This window comes from Penaeus monodon, chromosome 10 (assembly GCF_015228065.2).
Source record: "Penaeus monodon isolate SGIC_2016 chromosome 10, NSTDA_Pmon_1, whole genome shotgun sequence".
Lineage (NCBI taxonomy): Eukaryota > Metazoa > Arthropoda > Malacostraca > Decapoda > Penaeidae > Penaeus > Penaeus monodon.
The window spans coordinates 1,781,698-1,804,910 of NC_051395.1; the positions used below are offsets into that span (position 1 = coordinate 1,781,698).

The window sequence follows — 23,213 nt, forward strand, 5'->3', positions numbered from 1 at the left end:
AAAAAAAAATTTTTTTTAAAAAATTTTGAAAAAAATTTTTTTTTTTTTTTAAAAAAAAAAAATTTTTTAAAAAAAATTTTTGGATTTTAAAAAAAAAAAAAAAAAAAAAATTTTTTTTAAAAAAAAAAAAAAGGGTTTTTTTTTTTAAAAAAAAACCCCGGGGCCCAAAACCCCTTTTTTAAAAATTTTAAAAAAAGGGGGGGGGGGGGGAAAAAAAACCCGTTTTGGGGGGGCCCCTTTTTTCCCCCCAAAAAAAAAGGGGGGAAAAACCCCGGGGGAAAAAAAAAAAAAAAAGAAAAGGGGGCCCCCCCGGGGGGGGGGGGAAAAGGTAAAATTGGGAAAAAACCCCAAAAAAAAAAAAAAAAAAGAAGGAGAGAATAATAGGAAAAAGAAGCTTAATTCTCCGCCCACACCTTAGCGAGAGTCTCCGTGGTCACCGTGAGAGCCTCGGTGATCTGGCTCTGGAGAGCGGCGATGGGCGTGAGGGCGGCGGACACAGCCGATGCACACGAGGACTCATCCACGCCCATGTTGTACACCGCCCACCCACTCAAGTCTAGCCCGCCCTCCGCCTGGTTTCCTTGGCGAGTGCAGACGCCCACGATATCTAAAACGCAAATACAGAGGACTGATAATCTGTGTGTGCAACTGCTGACAAATCAGCACATAATTATCTTGCAGTGTGCAGCTGCCTTTGCATGGTTACTGAACGAACACGATTATATTATTAATTTATCATTCAACAAAACTTGTGATAAGAAAACACCTTAGGATTTTCAGGATCCGTGCAAGAAAAACAAGAAATATATATATATATATATATATATATATATATATATATATATATATATATATATATATATATATATATATATATATATAAAAATGGTAATGATAATGAGGATAATAACAATAATGTATTCATAATAACAATAATGTATTCATAAGTGATGGTGACGATAATCGGAATAACAATTTTCAAAAAGGAAATAAAAACCAGCTGCCTCTCGGACTCACACACGTCGACGAGCTCCGTCCAGCGCACTCGCTCGCCGCGCGTGTAGACGCCCCCGTGGAAGGCCAGGGCGCGCACGTAGCTCTCAGTCCTGCCGCCAGCCTGCAACAGGAGGGGCGTCGTGGGCGGGGGAAGAGAGGCAGATTAGCGAGGTGATTCTTATTATGACAGGGCGGAAATGATGAAGAAAAAAGTGGTAGGAACGAATCAAGGGACGAAAATGAGAGTAAAGAAAAGAAAGGAGAAATGTTTCAAATCGAATAAAGATAAGGAGAGGATAAGATAAAAGGCTGTAAGTAAAGCACTAGACAAAAACAAAAATAAAATAAATAGAAACCGAAAAAAATGAGAAAGAAAGGAAAATACGTTGACACACACAGAATCTGAATACAGATCGGTTAAAAAAACAAAGCAGAGAAAGAAAAGAGAAAACAGTCACTAATCAAAAAAGGTAGGAAGGGAACGAGCTGTCGACACTGAAGCGAACGAGCAGGCGAGGCGCACGCACCGGGAGGCAGCCGAGGTCGTCGAAGCAGAGGACGACGGGCGAGTCTGGCGCCAGCGTGTCGAAGGACGTCCTCGCGACGCGGGAGAAGACCATCTCCTCCAGGTCCTCGGGAGTGGTCGTCGGCGTCACTCGCACTATCACGGGCGTCTGTAAAGAAGAGGAACGTTGCTTGGAAAAGTCTCTCCGTTGCAGAGGGAAAGCGCACATTGCAGGGAACAAACATGCAACAAGGTAACAGCACCGAGAGCAGAAGAGACGTGTCGACCAAAAGGCACCCACCCATCCGGCGAGGGAAGCCAGCACCGCCATGACAGTCGTGGATTTGCCGCTCGACGGAGGTCCCGCCACCGCCAGGGGAAGGCCGCTCTGGGAAAAGGTTTACACGGTGGCTTAACGCATGCGCAGATGCAGATGCTCATGAATCAAAATGGAATGACTGAATCAAGCACTGTGGACTTTAACATAAATCTGAGTCATATTACCTAATCTATCATTACAAAGACGACTGACACAGTGTGTTGAAAAAAACACAGCAGTGAAAAGGCCATTCTATTCAAAACCAGACACGAACTAATTGCATTCTCTTGATTTTACAAAGTAACTTCTGTTAATTCAAATCAGATCAGTTCGCCCAAGGTGAAAATACATTAAATTCGTCTAAACCAATTCGTTTGGTATCAGGCAGCACACTCATTCGCCCTAATTTCGGAATTCAATTCGCTCGCCTTCCTCTTACCTTCATGACCCGCTGGAGGAACCACTGCAGTCTCGCGATCTCCAGCGTCGGCCTCACGTGGGCGTCGGCACCCTCTTCTGCTGGCGGCGCGGGCGTCCAGGGGCTCCAGGCGGAGGAGGCGGCGTCCCAGTAACAGTCGACGACGGAGCCACCGTAAGAGGCGAGGCTTTGCACCACTGCAAGGGAAAGGAGGTCAGGGCAGGAGGCGGACGTGGGTATGGATAATGGAATGCTCTAGGGAACAAAAGAGGACAGTGGATGTAGTGTCATGGAACGCAGTTTGAAAGTGATCTGATTTATGTTGAAAATATACAAATATGTTAGCTTGTTATTTATTTTTTTTTTTTTTCTTTCTTTGTATGATGCCCTGACATTGGCTGTCACAGCATGATACTTAATTGTACTTTTCATGTTGTGATAGTCTTGGAGTAAGTACGTGGTAGGGTCCCCAGTTCCATTCCACGGAGAGTGCCGGCGCCACCTTTCAGGTAATCATTCTCTCTATTTATCCGGGTTTGGGACCGGCACTGACTTGGGCCGGCTTGCCCACCCAGCGGCTAGGTAGGCAATCGAGGTGAAGTTCCTTGCCCAAGGGAACAACGCGCCGGCCGGTGCCTCGAACCCTCGAACTCAGATTGCCAGAGTGCCAGTCTTGGGTCCCGATGCTCTAACCACTCGGCCACCGCGTCCTCAGCTTGCTAATATGACACAAAAATGAAAATCGCTCTCAATTTCCTTACCATCCATGCACCCTCCTTGCAGGATACCGTCCGCAGCCACCTGCTTGAGGGCGGCCTTGAGTGCCAGCAGGAGCTCTGGCAGCAGGGAGACGTCCAGCTGAGCTCGCGTCCCTTGCACCAGCGCCTCCACCGTGCGCGCCACCTCCGCCGCGGCCAGCTCTTCTCCTGCGCCGAGTGACGTCAGGCTGCCACCCAGAAGCTCTTCGATTTGTTTGATCTGCGGCGAAAGTAATTCGGTTATACATCACGTCACTCATCTTGGCTGTATTTAACTGGTCATGAACAGGAATGACGTTCTCTACTTTTTTCTTAAATGCCGGGTTTTTTTTTTTCATTAACATGACTCTCTTATCTATGATCACTATTGTGTGTGCTAAAAAGGGCACGTACACAATAAAGCAAGGAAAGAGTAAGGAGAATAAAGTGAGGGAAGAACAGAAAAGGAAAAACCTAGGTCCTTCAACCGACCAGATCGACGGCCGCGAGGGGGATGCCGAAGTGCCCTGCCGCCAAGTCTAACACGGGCTGCAGAAGGCGGTGCACGAGGTACTCCATAAGCATCGCAGGCGTGGGCTCGCCCTCGTCAGCCTGTGAGCGGGCGGAGTCCACGGGGCGGGGCGTACGGGCTTGCTGGAGCTTCTGGGCGTGGCGCTGCTGTGGCTTGGGCGATCCGAGAGCGGTGGGGCGGGGTCAGGGGGGGGGACGGGGAGGAGAAGAGGCAGCGGAGAGGACGGCCGGGTCGAGCTGCACCACGCACGCCCGCCCCAGCACCCACGCCGGCAGGGGCTCGTCCTCGCGCGTCTGCCGGAGGGAGGGAGAGGGTCACTGAAGCCTCTGGGGTTATCCTTGCTTGTATCATCGTATCATTATTATCATAATTCGTCATAATATCATAGTTGCTGTTATCGCAAGTCTGAAAGTAATGTCTTTATAACAATCATAATAAGAGGAATTACAATAATGATAATAATAAAAAAAATATTACAGCAACAGTAATAGTGATAATATCATTATTACTATTTATTATTATAACAACAACAACAACAACAACAACAACAACAACAACAACAACAACAACAACAACAACAACAACAACAACAATAACAATAACAATAACAATAACAATAACAACAACAAAACAACAACAACAACAACAACAACAACAACAACAACAACAACAACAACAACAATATTAATAGCAATGATACTAATGGTAATAATAGTAATAATAATAGTAATGATAATGATAAAAAAAATGATAACAATAACATAAATAATGATAATAACACAATAACAACAACATTAACGATAATGATGATACTATCAAATCAAGATGACCATCACTATCAAAGCCACCGTTATTCCTCATGAACGCCCTTTAACCCTTTTCATCAACCCAAGAACGAGACGCCTTTCCAAAACACCTCCACGACGAAGGTGATGTTGTGGCCGATCCGCACGGCCTTCAGGGACTCCAGCAGAAGGGTTCCTGGGAGGTCGTGGAGCCGCAGAAGGCAGAGTGCCGCTCCGGGTCCTTCGAGGATCACCACGCTGAACGAGAGAAAAAGAAATTGAGTTAAAAAAAAAAGAGAGGCAAAGAGGTTCATTAGGAATATGAGTAAATGAAAGCATGTGATATAATAAGACATATGAAGATCAGATGAGTTGAGCGGATTCGCGAAATATTGCGAAACGTAGCAAGTGTTCCATAATGTTTCGCAGAGCCCTGAAAGGATCCTCACAGGCCAGAAAGATCAATGACGATCGCTTGAAATCAGATTTGTGAGATCTGGTAGTACAGATGATACGAGTATATGCTAATTTGCTAAAAGGCTCATTCGAGTCGTAGATCTGGGGAGAGCTTCTACCTTTGCGACTGGGCGGCCGCGAGTCGTTCAAGAAGTCGTGGCAGGAGGCCGTCTTGCGAGGAGGAACCAGGAGGGTCGTCTGGTCGTAGCTCTGCGGTGAGAACAGGGGATGGGTTTCAAGTGGTATGGTGTGTATGAGTGACTGGAATTCTATGAACAAATGTTCTGTCTCTTATATAATATATATATATAAAATATAATATATATATATATATATATATAATAGATATATAATATATATAATATTATATAATATATATATATATATATAACACGCACTCCACAACACACATATATACACATAATGTATACACAAATATAGAACACATTAATATATACACACACACATATATACACACATAAATATACACACATATATATATACATATACATATACATATACATATACATATACATATACATATACATATTATATATATATATCATATATATACTATATACATATTATATACATGTATATATAATATATATAATATTATATAATAATAATATAACATAATATATATATATATACTATATATATATTATACATTTATATATATATATATAATAATATATATATATATAATATAATACTATATATATGTAACATATAATAATATATATATATATATATACTATATATATATAATATATATACATAAATATATAATAGTATATATTATGTATATATTATATATATATTATAATATATATATATATGATATAATATATATTATATATATAAAATATGTATTTAATATGTATATATATATGTATATATATATATATATATTATAATATATATATATATATATATATATATGTATATATATAATGTATATATGTATATAGATATATCTATATATATATATATATATATATATATATATTTATATATATATATATATGGTAATATATATGTATATATGATAATATGGTATATATGTATATATATATGTATTATAGTATTATATATATCTATATATATATATATATACATAAATATATAATACATTAGATATATATATATTCATATTATATTAATAACAAGTATATTTAGATATGTTGTGTGTGTGTGGTTCGTGTGTGTGTGTTTGTGTGTGTGTGTGTGTGTGTTGTGTGTGTGTTGTGTGTCGTGTGTGTGCGTATGGCGTCTAGGCGTATGCGGTGTTGCGTGTGTTCGTGTTGTGGCTGTGTGCGTGGGGCGTGTCACTTGTGTTGCGTGTTGTTGGTGCGTGTCCGTGCGTGTGTGCGTGTGTGCGTGCTCGTTGTGTGTGTTGTGTGTGTGTGGTGTGTGTGTGTGATGTGTGTGTGTGTGTGTGTGTGTGCGTGCGCGGGTGTGTGTATATGTATATGTATATATGTATATATTGGATGTATATATGTATATTATTATGTATGTATATATATATAATATATATATAATATATATATATATATTAATATATATGTTATATATATATGTATATATATATATATATTATATATATATAAGTAGTAGGAATAAGGACAGAACGCTGCACATCTATACGTACATGACAGAAAACGCTTGCAATCATGTCGTACATGAATGTGAAAGTAGGCCAGTGACCGTGACGTAATCAGGACCTTTGAACGAAACCGCAAAACCGCAAAACCAAGTACACAACAACACTAATCCAATACCCGGGAATCATTAACCTACTTTCACATGTGCATTATGTTAGTACATGATGACCTCATAAGAGAAAATAATGAAATAAATGATATACTACAGATGAGTATCCCCTTCCAATGCAGGTGACAGGTGACATAGATTAATGATCACAGCGTAACCACACAACCTTATCGAGAGTGAAAGCAGGGATAATGTAGGTGGACAAACTCGAACACCCTCACACACGTACATTGAATGTGAAAGTAGGCCAGTGACCGTGACATAATCAGCGACCTTGACGAAACCACAAACCGCAAAAACCTGTTCAACCAAGTCCACAACAACATAATCAATACCCGGAAATACATTAACCTACTTTCACATGTGGCATTTTATTGTTTCATACACGACGCATCATAAGAGAAATAATGAAAAACAAAAATGATATACTCCAGACGAGTATCCCCTCCAATGCAGGTGGGACCCGGGACAAAGATAATGATACAGCGTAACCACACAACCTTATCGAGAGTGAAAGCAGGGATAATGTACTAGGACAAAATCGGACCACTTCATGTACGTACAGGAATGTGAAGAGGCCAGTGACCGTGGAGTAAATCAGTGACCTTGAGGAAAACCGCAAACCGCCAACCGCAAACCAATGTCCACAACAAACATACTCAATACCGGAAATCATTTAAACCTACTTTCACATGTGCATTTATGTTAGTACATGACGCAATCATAAGAGAAATAATGAAACAAATGATGTAACTACAGACGAGTATCCCCTCCAATGCAGGTGGACAGGCGAATAGATTAATGATCACAGAGTAACCACACAACCTTATCGAGAGTGAAAGCAGGTTAAATGATCCGAGGGCAACCACTAGACCATTAGCTAGCGATGGCTAACGCGCACCTTACGGTTGAAATGGTGCATCCATAACAGAAAGGATGGACCACTGAAAGTGATTAACTAATCAATATCCGTATCCGAAATCATTACTCATAGCCAGTGATGTACAGACGAGGAGCTCCTCAATGCAGGTTGACATAGATCAATGATCACCGCGTAATCACCACAGCCTTAATCCAAGAGGTGAAAGCAGGTTAATGATCACGACGTAACCAACAGACCGTAGCTAAAACGATGGTTAAACGCACACCTTACAGTCCAAAGTAGTACATCATAACAGAAAGATGGACCAATATCCGTACAGAAATCATTACCGTAGGCAGATGCTACAGATGACTCACCGCGGTCCTCCATCACAACCGAAATATTCACCATGTTTAAACTTGTACGAGATCGAGAATTGATTCTGTTACAGACGAGGGAAACCGTCTCTCCTAATGACTGAAACTGTCAAAATAAATAAATAAATAGGTCACACAGGCTGCTAATGACGATAATTTCTGCCTCCTCTCTCACTGTACCAGAGATTAAGAATACAATTAAGTGTAAAGGATTATAAAAAACTCGTTCTACAATATATGCTTTTATTTTTTGCTTTTTTAACTGTATAAAACAACTATTACAAGCGCTCGCACACAACACACACACACACACACACACACACACATACATTTTTTTTCCCGCCCTGCATATGATGCAGATGACAAGAAAAATTCTAACCGTGCCTGCCATTACTATCACTGGCATGCTGTCGATCTCTCATCGTCTTCTGTTAAGTCAATGAGAGAGAATCAAAGTCAGCATATAACAGAGGCGGTGCAGACGAGGGGGAAAAACTCTCCATGTCTGATTACTACCGCATGCCAACAAACTCCTCTCACCGTTGCGGATGACCGTTGCCAAGATCGAAAACCGTGCAAATGAGAAATATATTGATAGATCATCTTCAACGGTGGGCAGCTCTTGGATGTTTGATAGGGCATGTATCAGGGACCATCTATATAGCGATAAAGTTAGAGCTGTCTGGAAGATAATTCTTTTGGGCTCGGTCGATCCTCTCTTAAAATGACAGTCTGTCACCATTGGATTAGGAAAAACCGTTTCTATCGCGGTGATATCTCCAGGTGACGCGGGTTTCTCCATTGAATTATTCTCTTTTCTCCGAGCGTATTGTCACTCACTGTGCACTCACCCAAACGACTAAACAGGGCTTTAAATACCATTGACGGCAAATATTCCATGCTGGCAACTATGATATTGTTGGGCGGGCGGAACACAAAATAACAGGCCTTAAATTTTCTGTGTAAATGTAAATGCGATTCCCCACTATTTCTAGTTACACTTTCATGCTTATAAAAACTAAAAGTTTATTACATAATAGATTGAAAAAGTCGTTGCTTTGGTCTATTTAGAGGCATTAATAGGGTTTTCCAAGGTATCTACACCCTAGTCAAAGACGGGTTTCACCACAAACACACACACCCACCCCACACACACACACACACACACCACAACACATCATAATAAAAATTACAATCAGTGAAACAGGATCATGAAACTCTTGTGTACACCCAACATGTTTAATATGACTTTTCAAGAACACAAACACGCGTCCTAACAGCGATAACACAAATAAGATAAAAATACAGGCTTATATTTTTTGTGTAAATGTAAATGCGACTAAAATACCACTACGCACGTTTGAAAATTGAAGGCTTATAACACCAGGGTAAGCATAATATAAACAGGTGAACCCTAATACAGAATAACAACAGAAATTTCTTAACTTCGCAGGACGATTGATAAGCATCTTACATCCCAAAGGCATCCTTTTAATAAAAATACAATTCCTCAAAAGGATAATGGAAAACTCTTGTTGTACTCAATGTCTTATTATGATTTTCACAAACCACACATCCTAAACAGGTGATAATACAAATAAATAAAAAAATAAAAACAAAGCGAAATTTTCTGTTGGTAAATGTAAATGCGATAAACACTACTCATACCTTTGAAAATTTTCAGGCTTTACAAACAGGTTAATACCTAACAGGTTGAAAGTCACCGGTTTTATTCTATGTTAGAGAAGCATTAATAGGGTTTCAAACCGCATTCTGCTCCCGAGGGCACAAAGACGGGTTTCCCCATCCTATTCCGGCTGAACAGTTAATTATCTACCAACTAGAACACCACCTGTCCCCACGTGCTGAAACAGTTTATGTTTTGTTAATTAACCTCAAGGGGCAATCGGTATATTTCCTAAAATGTTCCCACCTCAGCTCTCACTTTTGTACAATCTACAATGCAAACTAGGAAATATGTTCAGCGTTCCCATATGTATAAACTCTGTGAACGCCAATACAGTGCATTCTCTTCTGATATAAAAAGACCAGGGTAAAACACTGATTAGGGGATCCTCTGTTTATGATGATATAAGAAAAAGAGGAATTAGAACAGAAGGTGGAACTAGCTTTTCAGTAATTTACTCCCCCTCCACAAAATTGTCTATAGTTACCTCCCCACAGTTATATACGAAGAAAGGAAACTAGCAATGGTAACCACTAATGTTGGTTACTATAGTTTCATTCATCTAGCAAATATGCTGTTTTGTAATCCTACAAGAACAGGAAAAATATGGTAAAAAGACACAAATAACTTGCCGACGGTTAATAATCCAACTAAACTTACTTCTCGATTTCCCTGCCATGGTCTTTCTCACCAGTCTACAAACATGCTTAGAGACGGGGCTAGATAAGTTGCTTATCTTAAGTCGGGAATACGCGATTGTAGTTCATTTATCTAGCAAAATATGTTTTTTTTTTTTGTCTCCTACAAGAACGGGAAAAAATATTATAAAAAGGACCAAATAACCTTGCCAAACGGGTATAATTCAAACCAAACTTTACTTCTGATTTCCCCGTCATTGCCTTCTTACAAATATGCAGCAAGAAATGGCGCTAGATAAGTTGTTATCTTGTAAGGACGATCCACCTCCCCGCCGGTCTATGGTGCTTTACTTTATCGGGAAACGTACATTCAACCAACATGCATATAATTTTCTCAAATCTCCCTATAACAAAGAGAAAAATAATTTTAACGTTGGCACTGAATAAAAACTTGACACTCGCTCTCTTTAATATTTTCTGAATCTCTTAATACAAATGTCATACAAGGAAAAAATATATATATCTTAACATCCTTTGGCCTATGATTTTTTCACTATGTCCTAGTTGTGTTTAGCGAAACATTTAATGCCCCTATAAACTATGTTTTATCTTCAAAAATTCAAAAACTGTATTAACAAGAAGCTTCACTTGATTATTTTTCCCTTTAACAACTATGTCTTTATTCAAAAACAAAAACTTTTATAAGATATAAAAAAAGAGTAAAAATAATAAACCCCCCTGTTATAAAGCTTATAATTTTTACGTGTATTGGACAAAGACCAAAGTCAAATTCGCCTAAAGCAGAGATTTTTGACCAAGGATGATCTTTACCCCCTGTGGAGTAAAAAAAAATATATTAGTGACACCATCGATGCGATGGATCTTAGCAGACAGCATGTGATTTTCCAACTGATGCGTTTTTTTTCTTTTCTTAAACCGTATTTTTTTTTTTTTTTTTTTTTTTATCTTAAGGTGCTTTCTGTTGTGTGTCATACATTGAGATATTCTGTATTTTACATGGCAGTTAAAGGGTATAGACGAGCCAACATACAGTCGAGGAGGTAATTTATAGAGAAAGGGTGAAAATCCACAGTCCAAAGGGGAAAAGCCGCAACCGAAAGCAAATTTTCTAAATGACAGTAAAAAAAGGCATCGTTTGGAGAAAAAAATATTCGCATTACCTATAATAAGGGAGGGAAAAAGATTCTTTTTATAACTTAGAGAAAGCAAAAATGCCATTTTTTTTCAAAATTACAAGGGGTGATTAATTGAAGTAAAATGTATATGAAACTGAGCAGGTTTTTCAGACTTTGGAAAATATAGGGTAAGTGTTAAAATGTTATAGCATTGCTATCATCTTTAACAAAAAGTCTATTGATCTAAAGGATGCCTTCCTAAAACGTCTGACATGCGCCAGGCAATATCAGATAACGGACACTCAGCCAGGTATCAGGGCATACCCCTTCTTGTTTCACGAGATAATGACTTCATCGACATACTAAAAACCATTAATGGACGTGCGAGTGAGGAAGAGGCGATACATAGAGACGGACACCATGGAAGTACTGTTTTCTCGTTTCCTTTCGTGAAGAACTCATAGTTAATGAATATCTACGATGATCGCAACCATTCAATCATTTGACCAAGGTAAACCCCCAGTTAGATAGCTAGAAAGTTTTAAGAAATTGCTCGCCTCGGTTGTTGATTTTCGTAGCATACGTTCTTACACCCACTCGTTCCGATAGCTCACGCCTCTGTTCTCCCTATCAACATGCCATATATCGTTGGCGAGGCCTCACCCTTCTCCTAAAATCTGCTCCTCCTCCCCTCTCCCCTCGACTAAAACGCGATGTTGTATTTTACCGCGAGATGTAAAAAACTGGTGATTATAATCATAATTGGAGCTATAAACATAACTCACAAACAACGAAATATTACTGACATTGGTTGACTTAGAATTGGTGGTGCTTTATAGCATATCAAGCTTGAGGGTTCTGCGAAGAAAACATAAAATTGATAATTAAAAACAGTAATATGTCTTCAGTAGTAGTATAAAAATAGAAATTACTCGTTATGACTGCAATAACAATCATCATAAGTACAAAACATGTTGCCCACGATAATTTGTCAGAATTTATAATTCCATCATTCATCAATTGTTGCTTTCTCGCTTTCTCGCAATTATTGCTATTTTTTCCATTCGCAGACAGAAATAAGAACGGTACAGGGCACGATCTTTGCTGTCTTGCGGCATGTCACCTCTGTCGGAAGGGACCATTCAGATTCTGATAGAGCTTATAAATACTAAACACGCATCCCGAGCCATTATATGCTAGTATTTTACAAAATTTCCTTATGTAAAGGTGTAATTTTATTCTTAAATGACAAATAATGCACCAATGCATCAATAAGTATTTTTTGCATAAAAAGTACCATCTAACCTGTTATTAAAGGAAGAAATATTACCCAATCCTCCAATACATTTTCAGCGAGGGACAAGTACATACGTCGAGAAGCGGTACATTTTCCCACTAAATGTGCGGACCGCAATGGCACTCCCTCACAAGCCTTGTTAACAAAACTTTTACTTGGCGGTTCATTATAATCATTCAGCAGTAAACTGCCTACGTTATCACCGTCTTCTTCGTCGGTCAGAGAACTATTTCTCCCTGTAAATGTTGACCGCAGCTAGGAGAGGGGCTCTATATTCCCGCACGCGCCGCACTCATCACTGACGCGGATGCGCGCGCGGGGAAGTAAAACCGCACGCGGCGGCGGCGAGGGCGGCGGCGAGAGCGGCGGAGGGCGGCGGAGGGCGGTGGAGGCGAGGGCGGCGGAGGGCGGTGGGGGCGACAGGGGAGGGGGGCGCCTTGGACGACAACACTTACATAGAGAGGGGAAGGGGCACATTCAAGTGACTATTATTCCATTCTTTCCCTGCGTAAAAGTCCGTTTGAATATTTAAAAATGCACTCATAAACCGTACCTTGCAACAATTTCAATATTTGTAATTATTAAAGTTTCTCTCTCTCTCTCTCCTCTTCCTCTCTCGCTCTCTCTCTCTTATATATATATATATATATATAGAATTATATATATATATTGATATATATAATATATTATATCCGCTTGATATAAAAAAGGGATAAAAAATATCTTGTATACTAGATAAAAGGGACATTGTAAAATACTGATCAGAGGCAAAAATATGAAATACAAGGAAGTAGATGATGACAAAAGCCGGTTTATCTAATGGAAGATAACACTGCACAATTTAGCGAAAATTATATTTTTTTCGTGATAACAAAGAACTTTTATAAGAAGGCCCCTCCCCTGTCGCCTCCACCGCCCTCCGCCGCCTACGCCGCCGCCCTCGACCGCCGCCGCGTGCCCCCCTTGTTTTACTTTCCCCGCGCGCGCATCCGCGTCAGTGATGAGTGCGGGCGCGTGCGGTAATATAGGAGACCCGCGTCAAGCTGCGGTAACATTACAGGGGAGAAATATTCTCTGACGGACGAAGAAAGACGGTGATAACGTAGGCAGTCAGTTTACATGCTGAATGATTATAATGTAACCGCCAAGTAAAAGTTTTGTTAACAAGGCACTTGTGAGGAGTGCCAGGCGGTCGACACATTTACGTGGGGAAATGAACAGCAAGTCTCAGACGTATGTACTTGTCTCGCTTGGAAACAGTATTGGAGGATTTTTTTGGGTATATTTCTTCTTTAAGAACAAGGTTAGATGGTACTTTTATGCAAAATACAATATTGATGCCATTGTAAGACAATTATTTGTCATTAAGAATAAAATTACACTTGTACATAAGGAAAATTGGTAAATACTAGCACATAAATGGCTCGGATGCGGTTGTTAGTATTTATAAGCCTCTATCAGAATCTGAAGGGTCCTTCCGACAGAGGTGACATGCCCGCAAGACAGCAAATCGTGCCCTGTTACCGTCGATTTCTGTCTGCGAATGGGAAAAAAAAATTAATTGCGGAGGACGGAAAGCGAGAGCAAAACTTGAATGAATGATGGATTATAAAAAATTCTGGACCAAATTATCGTGGCAAAGTTTGTTACTATGATGAGTGTGTAATTGCAGTCATACGAGTAATATCTATTTTATATACTAATGAAAGACATTATACTGTTTTATCAAATTTTATGTTTCTTCGAAGAACCTCAAGCGCTGATATGGCTATAAGCACCACCAATTCTAAGTCAACAATGTCAGTACCATATTTAGGTTGTGTGAAGTTATGTCTAGCTCCAATGATGATTATAATCACCATTTTTGTACATTCCGCGCGGTAAATACAACATCGCGTTAGTCGAGGGAGAGGGGAGGAGGAGCAGATTTAGGAGAAGGGTGAGCTCGCCAACGAGATAATGGCATGTTGATAGGGAGAAACAGAGCGTGAGCTAGCGGAACGAGTGGGTGTGTGTGTAAGAAACGATATGCTACGAAAAATCAACAACCGAGGCGAGCATTTCTAAACTTTCTAGCTATCTAGAAACAATGGGGTTACTTGTCAATGATTGAATGGTGTGAGATTTCCATCGTAGATATTCCATTAAACTATGCAGTTCTTCACGAAAGGAAACGAGAAAAGTAATTCCATGGTGTCGCTTATGTTCGCCTCTTCCTCCACTCGCACGTCCATAATGGTTTTAGTATGTCGTGAAGTATTATCTCGTGACAAGAAGGGGTATTCCCTGAACCTGTCGGAGGATTGCCGTTATCTGGATATTGAGGAGCATTGTCAGAGTTCGGAAGGCATCTTTAGATAAATAAGACTTTTTGTTAATAGATGATAGCAATTTGCTATAAATTTTAACACTTACCATACTATTTCCCAAGTCTGAAAAAACTGCTCAGTTCATATACAGTTACTTCAATAATCACCCTGTATTTGAAAAAAAGGGCATTTGCTTGCTCTAAGTTATAAAAAGAAGCTTTTCCTCCCTTATTATGAGGTAATGCGAATATTTTTTTCTCCTAACGACTGCTTTTTTACTTGTCATTTAGAAAATATTGCTTCGGATTGCGGCTTGTTTCCCTTTAGGGACTGTGATTTTCAACCCTTTCTCTATAACTTACCTGCCTAGACTGTATGTTGCTCGTCATATACCCTTTACTGCATGTAAAACAAGAATATCTAATTGTAGACACCACAACATGAAAGAACCTTTATAGATAACCGGTTTAAGAAAAGAAAAAAAAAACGCATCAGTTGGAAAAATGTCCACATGCTGTATGCTAAAAGATCCACGCCATCGAGGGTGTCACTAAAAATTTTTTTTTTACCTCACAGGGGTAAAGATACCTTGGTCAAAAAATCTCTGCTTTAGGCGAATTGTGACTTGTCATTGTCCCAATACACGTTCAATTATAAAAGCTTTTATAAAATGGGGGTTATATATTTTTACCCTTTTTTTATATTCTTATACAAAGTTTTTGTTTTTGATAACGAATAGTTGTTAAAAGGGAAAATAATCAAGTGAAACGCCTTCTTGTATTACAGGTGTTTGATTTTTGAAGATAAAAATAGTGTTATAGGGGCCTTAAATGTTTTCGCTAATACAAAAAAACTAGGGACATAGTGAAAAAATCATAGCAACGGATGTTTAAGTATATATATATTTTTTTCATTTGTATGGACTTTTGTATTAAGATTATTCAGAAAAGATTAAAGAGATCGAGTGTCAAGTTTTATCAGTGCCAACGTACAAAACTATTTTTCTCTTTGTATAGGAGATTTGAGCAAATATATGCATGTGTTGAATGTACGTTTCCACGATAAGTTAAAGCACCAAGAAACGGAGGTGAGGTGATCGTCTCTTAAAGATAAACAACTATCTAGCGCCATTTCTTGCTGGTATTGTAGAAAGGCAATGACGGGGAAATCGAGAAGTAAAAGTTTGGTGAATTATACCCGTTGGCAAGGTTAATTTGTGTCCTTTATAATATTTTTTCCCGTCTGGAGGGACAAAAAAAAAAAACATATTTGCTAGATAAATGAAATACAATCGCCGTAGTCAGACTTAAAGAATCAGCAACTATCTAGCCCGTCTCTTATGCATGTTTGTAGATGGTGCGAAAGACCATGGCAGGGAAATCGAGAAGTAAGTTTAGTTGGATTATTACCCGTCGGCAAGGTTATTTGTGTCTTTTTTGACAAATTTTTTCCCGTTCTTGTAGGAGGACAAAACGCATATGTGCTAGATGAATGAAACTCTAGTAACCAACATTGGGGTTACCATGCATAGTCCTTTTCTTCGTATATACTTGTGGGGAGGTACTTAGACAATTTTGTGGAGGGGAGTTAAATTACTGAAAAGCTTAGTCCACCTTCTGTTCTAATTCATCTTTTTTTATATCATCATAAACAGAGGACCTAATCAGTGTTTACCCTGGGTCTTTTTATATCAGAAGAGAATGCACTGTATTGGCGGCACCGAGTTAATATAGGGAAAGTGAAACATATTTCCTAGTTTGCATTGTAGATTGTACACAAGTGAGAGCTGAGGTGTGAACATTTAGGAAATATACGCCATTGCCCCTTTGAGGTTTTAATAGCAAAACAAACTGTGTTCAAGCACGTTTTTGGGGACATTGTGTGTTGTTTGGTTCTATTTGGCTTTTTTTTTAGTGTAATTAACGGTCAGACGAAATTGTAGGTAGGTTTTTTTTTGAAAAAAAACCCGTCTTTGGCCTCGCGCAGATGCCCCGTTTGAAAAACCCTATTAATGCTCTCTAAATAGAAATAAAACCGGTGACTTTTCAACCTGTGAGGTAATTTAAACTGTGTATACAGCCTGAAAAATTTCAAAGTAGAGATAGTGGTTATCGCATTACTTATTTAACAAGAAAATTTAAGCTTGTTATTTTTATTTTTTTGTATTATCACCTGTTAGGATGTGTGTTTGTGAAAGGTCATATAAAGACATTGAGTACAACAGAGTTCATGATCCCTTTTGAGTGAAGTGTATTTTTATTAGAAAGAGCCTTGGGATGTAAGATAGTTATAATCGTCCCTGCGAAGTTAAGAAATTTCTGTTGTTATTCTATTAGGGTTGCACCTGTTATATTATGATTTAACCTGTTGTATAAGCCTGCAATTTTCAAACGTGTGCGTAGTGTAGTATCGCCTTTACCATTTACACACAAAAATATAAGCTGTTATTTTTAGCTTAATTTGTGTTATCGCATGGTAGGACGCGTGATTGTGTTCTTGAAAAGGTCATATTAAAGCATGTTGGGTACAACAAGAGTATAATGATCCATTGTCACAGAATTGTATATTTATTATGATGTGTGTGTCTTATGTGTTGTGTGTGTGTGTGTGTGTGTGTGCTCTCCTGTGTGTGTGTATGCCGTGTGTGTGTGTGTGTGTGTGTGTGTGTGAAACCCGTCTTGACCAGGTGTAGATGATACCTTAGGAAACCCTATTAATGCTCTTAAATAGTAACAAAAACCAACGGACTTTTCAAATTATAATTAGGTAATTAACCTTTTAGTTTTATAGCATGAAAGGTGTAAAACATATGAAATAGTGGTAATTCGCATTTACCATTTACACAGGAAAAATTTAAGCCTGTTATGTGTTCCGCCGCCCAACAATATCAATAGTTGCCAGCATGGAAATATTGCCGTCAAGGTATTTAAAGCCTGTTTAGTCGTTTTGGTGAGTGAACATGTGAGTGGACAATCGCAGGAAGAAAAGAAGATATTTCAATGGAGAAACCCGCGTCACCTGGAGATATCACCGCGATGAAGAAAACGGGTTAAGTCCCGTAATCCACTGGTGACAAGACTGTCATTTAAGAGGAGGATACGGACCGAGACAAAAGGAATATCTTCCAGACAGCTCTAATTATCGCCTATCTCGATGGTCCTGATACAGGCCCTATCAAACATCCAAGAGCTGCCACCGTGTGAAGATGATCTATCCAATATATCTAATCATTTGCACGGTTTCGATTTGGCAACGGGGTCATCGCCACGGTGAGAGGAGTTGGTTGGCATGCGGTTAGTAATCAGACATGGAGAGTTTTCCCTCGTTCTGCACCGCCTCTGTATATGCATGGACTTGATTCCTCTCATTGACTTAACAGAAGCGATGAGGATTTCGACAGCATGCAAGTGATAGTAATGCAGGGCACGGGTTTAGAATTTTTTCCCTTGTCACTGAATCATATGCAGGCGGGACAAAAAAAATGTATGTGTGTGTGTGTGGTGTTGTGCGTGTGTGTGTGTGGGTGTGTGTGTGTGTGTGTGTGTCGGTGTGCGAGCGCAGTGTATAGTGTTTATACAATAAAAAATAAAAAGCATATATTGTATAAACGGTTTTTATAATCTTTACACTAATGGTATTCTATATCTCTGGTACAGTGAGAGAGGGAGCAGAAATTATCGCGTCATTAGCAGACCTGTGTGACCTATTATTATGATTTTGACAGTTTCAGTCATTAGGAGAGACGGGCTTCCCTCGTTGTAACAGAATCAATTTCTCGATCTCGGACAAGTTTAAACATGGTGAATAGTGCGGTGTGGGATGGGAGAGCCGAGGGGTGAGTATCTGTAGCATCTGTCCTACGGGTAATTGATTTTCGGTTACGGATATTGGTCATCTTTCTGTTATGATGTACTATTTTGGACTGTAAGGTGTGCGTGTTAACCATCGTTAGCTACGGTCTGGTGGTTACCTCGTGATCATTAACCTGCTTTCACTCTTGATAAGGCTGTGTGATTACGCGGTGATCATTGATCTATGCAACCTGCATTGGAGAGATCCTGTCTGTACATCACTGCTATGAGTAATGATTTCGGATACGGATATTGATTTAGTTAATCACATTCATGGTCATCTTTCTGTTATGTGCACCATTTTCAACGCAAGGTGTGCGCGTTAGCCATCTTTTAGCTATGGGCTAGTGGTTGCCTCGTGATCATTACCCTGCCTTTCCACTCCTCGATAAGTTGTGTGTTACGTGTGATCATTGATCTATGTCCCGTCACCTACATTGAGGGATACTCGTCTGTAGTACATCATTGTTTCATTATTTCTCTTATGATGCGTCATGTATCGAACATAAACATGCATATGTGAAAGTAATGTTAATGATTTCCGGGTGTTTGATTATGTTGTTGTGGACATTGGGGTTGGAGCGGTTTTGCGGTTTCGTCAAGGTCACTGATTACGTCACGGTCACTGACTCTACTTTCACATTCATGTACGTTGTGTGAGGGTGTTTTCGATGTTTGTCACCTACCATTATCCTGCTTTCACTCTCGATCAGTTGTGTGGTTACGCTGTTGATCATTAATCTATGTCACCGTTTTACCTGCATTGGAGGGGATACTCGTCTGTATTACATCATTTGTTTCATTATTTCTCTTATGATGCGTCATTAGAAACATAAAAATGCATATGTGAAAGTAGTTAATGATTCCGGGTATTGATTATGTTGTTGTGACATTGGTTCGGTTGCGGTTGTGGTTTCGTCAGGTCACTGATTAACGTCAGGGGGTGGGGGGTCACTGCCTACCTTTTCACATTCATGTACGTACATGAAAGTGGACGATTTCTGTCGGGTTTACAACTACTACATATATATATATCTATATATTATAATGATATATATGTATATATATAATAATATATATCTATATATATCTATATATATATCTATCTAAGAAACATACATAAACACACACGATATATTATACACCACATATACTATGTAATACACAACACACACACCACACACACACACACACACCACAGACACACCACACACACCACACACACACCTAATTATATATATATATATAATATATATATATATATATATATATATGTCTATAATATTTATATGTATATGTATTATATATGTCTATCTGTATACATACACTCACACACACCACACACACACACACACACCACAAAAAACAACCCAAACACATCACAGACCAGACACACACACACAGCAGAGCACATATATATAATAAGTATATATATATATATATATATATAGATATATATATATCTATGTATATATATGTCTTTATTTATTTATTTATTTTATATATATTTATATTTATATTTTATATTTATATTTATATTTATATATACACATATACACATATATCATATACATATATACATATATATGCATATATATGATATATGCATATATATATATATAGATATAATATATTATATATATATATCTCATATATCTATATATATATATTATATACACCACATCACACACACACACCCACACACACATACATACATACATACATAACTACATACATACATACATACTACATCCAGACATACATCCATCCAGATATATATATATAGATATATATATATAATATATATATATATATAATATATATGCCAAAATATACACATACATTTAAGCATATATTGTTATACCTATTTATAGTATATATTATATATATATATATATAAGGTATATATGTATATCATATATATGTAGGTATGTATATATACGAGATTATAAATTTATATATTATAAATTTATATATATATAAATTTATAAATATATATATACATATATATATATGTATATATACATATAGGCATATATACATATATGTAATACATATATAATTAATGGTGATATATACATATTATTACATATACATATATGTATATATAATTCTTATAATTATTTATTACGACAAGAGTGAATACATAATCATATATATATATATACATATATATATATCGATATCTATATACTATATATATATCTATATATACTTACATATATATCTCTATAATAATATATATATATATATTATATATATATATTACCCATATCTCTCCTCTATATATATATATATAGTATCTATCTATAATATACTCTACTATCTACTCTCTGTTGTCTGTGTGTGTACTTATGTATACTGTATGTGTCTGTTTTTGTATGATATGAGGATATACATTATATAATGTGATTCATATATAATATATATCTATTTTCATATCTATCTATATATATGTATATCCTTATATATGTGTATCTATATATCTATATATATATCATACATCATTATCATCTCTATATCTCAGCGCGCAGAGAGAGAGAGTAGCGAAGAGAGAGGAGAGAGATTTTATGCCCACAGACCGACACACACACCCCACACACCCCACACACACACACCACCACACACCACCACACACACACACCAACCCCACCACACACCACACACACACAACACACACACACACACACAAAAAATTATATTTTATATATATATATATATATATAAAAAATAAAATATAATAAAATATTTTTATAATAATTATATTATAATATATATATGTAGTCTATATGTATATGTATAGTATTATGTTATGTTTTTTAAAAATTAGATATGTATATATAAAAAATTAAATTAATTAATATAAAAATAAATTATTTTAATATTTATTATTTTTTTTAATATATATATATATTATATTAATTTATGTATATAAAATTTATTTTATAATGTAAAATATTATAAAATATAATAATATATATTATATTATATATTTTTAAAATATTATATTTATATATTATATAATATATTTCATTATAAAAATAATATAATATAATTTTATATATATTTAATATAATGTAAATTATAATATCTTTATAAATCTTATATATCTATAATATCTTATATATTATAAATATTAATTTTAATAAAATTTATATATATAATATTTTATATATATATTAATATTATATTTTTCCACACACACTTTAAAAATTTTAAGAAAGCCTTTGCCTTGTGGCCCAACCCCCACGGTATCTAAAAACGCAGTTTCCAGGGATCTTTAGGGGCACGTGCGGTACAGGGTCAATTTTTCAGCCTCCTGCCACTCATGGGAGAGCGATTGAGCATCCGCCCCCCCCCATTGACGACCTGCCCCCCAGTGCACCTTTACATCTCCTCGCCAAACCACCGCAAATCAATCAATGAACCGATAAATCGGTCGCGCCCCCGCGCCCTCCTCACGCTGGGCGATCACCCCCTCGACGTTGGCCGCTCCACCAACTGCTCAGCGCACCTTCGACGAAAAAACACGTCAGGGACAGTACGGGGAGGTCTGCCTCGTACAGGCTTTAATGCTGCGTGCCTCAAGTCCCTTGGGGTTCCACTTTCCCGGGGATTCAGAAAGTCTACAGGCATTCTCCTGCCAAGTTGCCCCGCCTCCCCCCTGGTCCCTCTCCCTCACCGCCACCTACTGCTACAAATCGGAGAGGGGTAGAAAAAAAGGGGCCCAAAATCATCTCGATCCAGCTACGACAGCGCCTTGACTGCCCTAGGCCTCACCTCCCTTTCCACTCACTTAGTACTTCCGCAGCAGTTTGGCCCGAAGCTTGCTGTGCCATCCCCGCCACCGGACCTGCTACCCCCGAGCCTCGTTTCCCCCCCGGAGCCCTACGCGCCCCCAACAAGTCTGCACTGGTCTGCACTGATCGCTCCACCGGGGCACAATACCCACTCTATCCCCATCAACGAGCATTGCAGCCACAATTTCTATCCCGCTCCTAGCTCACCGCAATTGGTGGTCTTTATTATTTTTTTTTATTTTGTTGCTATATTACTCCGGGGTGTTTGTTTAATTTGTGTTTGTCGTTTATTTGTGTTTAGTAAATTTTGTTTGTCTTTTATCTGTATTTTATTTTTATTTTTGCCTCAGGGTGCATGGAATTAAACCGATTTTTATAATTTTATTATTTTTATTTTTTATTATTTTTATTTTATTTATTATTTTATTATTATTATTAGGGGTTTTTATTATTATTTTTACTAAAAATTTACCCACCACTTTTTAAACGGTGTGTTGTGTGTTGGGTGTGTGTGTGTGTTGTGGGGTGTTTGTTGTGGTGTGTGGGTTTTGTGTTGGGGTGGGTGTGTGTTTATAAATGGGGAAGGGGGTTTAAATTATCTGAAAAAAATATAAAAAAAATGTAAATAAAAGGGTATAAAATATATACTTAAAATTTTTAAATTTAAAAAAAAGTTTTTTTTTAAAATTAAAAAATATTCTTTAAAAATAATATATTAATATTAAAATA

At 37.7% G+C, this 23,213-nt stretch overlaps 2 protein-coding genes across 2 annotated transcripts in view; both read right to left on the reverse strand.

Annotated features, from left to right (window-relative positions):
• Nucleotides 1-3,858, reverse strand: part of LOC119578194 — an 8,766-nt gene extending 4,908 nt beyond the window's left edge. The window contains exons 1-8 of the mRNA XM_037925929.1: nt 3,826-3,858; nt 3,468-3,659; nt 3,000-3,216; nt 2,260-2,435; nt 1,803-1,889; nt 1,524-1,670; nt 1,018-1,117; nt 414-607 (exon numbers count right to left, since the gene is read on the reverse strand). Of these exons, the coding sequence (XP_037781857.1) occupies nt 414-607; nt 1,018-1,117; nt 1,524-1,670; nt 1,803-1,889; nt 2,260-2,435; nt 3,000-3,216; nt 3,468-3,659; nt 3,826-3,858 (1,146 nt within the window). The remainder of the gene's footprint in view (nt 1-413; nt 608-1,017; nt 1,118-1,523; nt 1,671-1,802; nt 1,890-2,259; nt 2,436-2,999; nt 3,217-3,467; nt 3,660-3,825) is intronic.
• Nucleotides 3,859-4,450: 592 nt separating this feature from the next.
• The window catches only part of LOC119578195 (dynein heavy chain 10, axonemal-like), a gene marked incomplete at its 5' end in the record, with an annotated part of 34,543 nt that continues 15,780 nt past the window's right edge, over nt 4,451-23,213 (reverse strand). The window contains 1 exon segment of the mRNA XM_037925930.1: nt 4,451-4,550.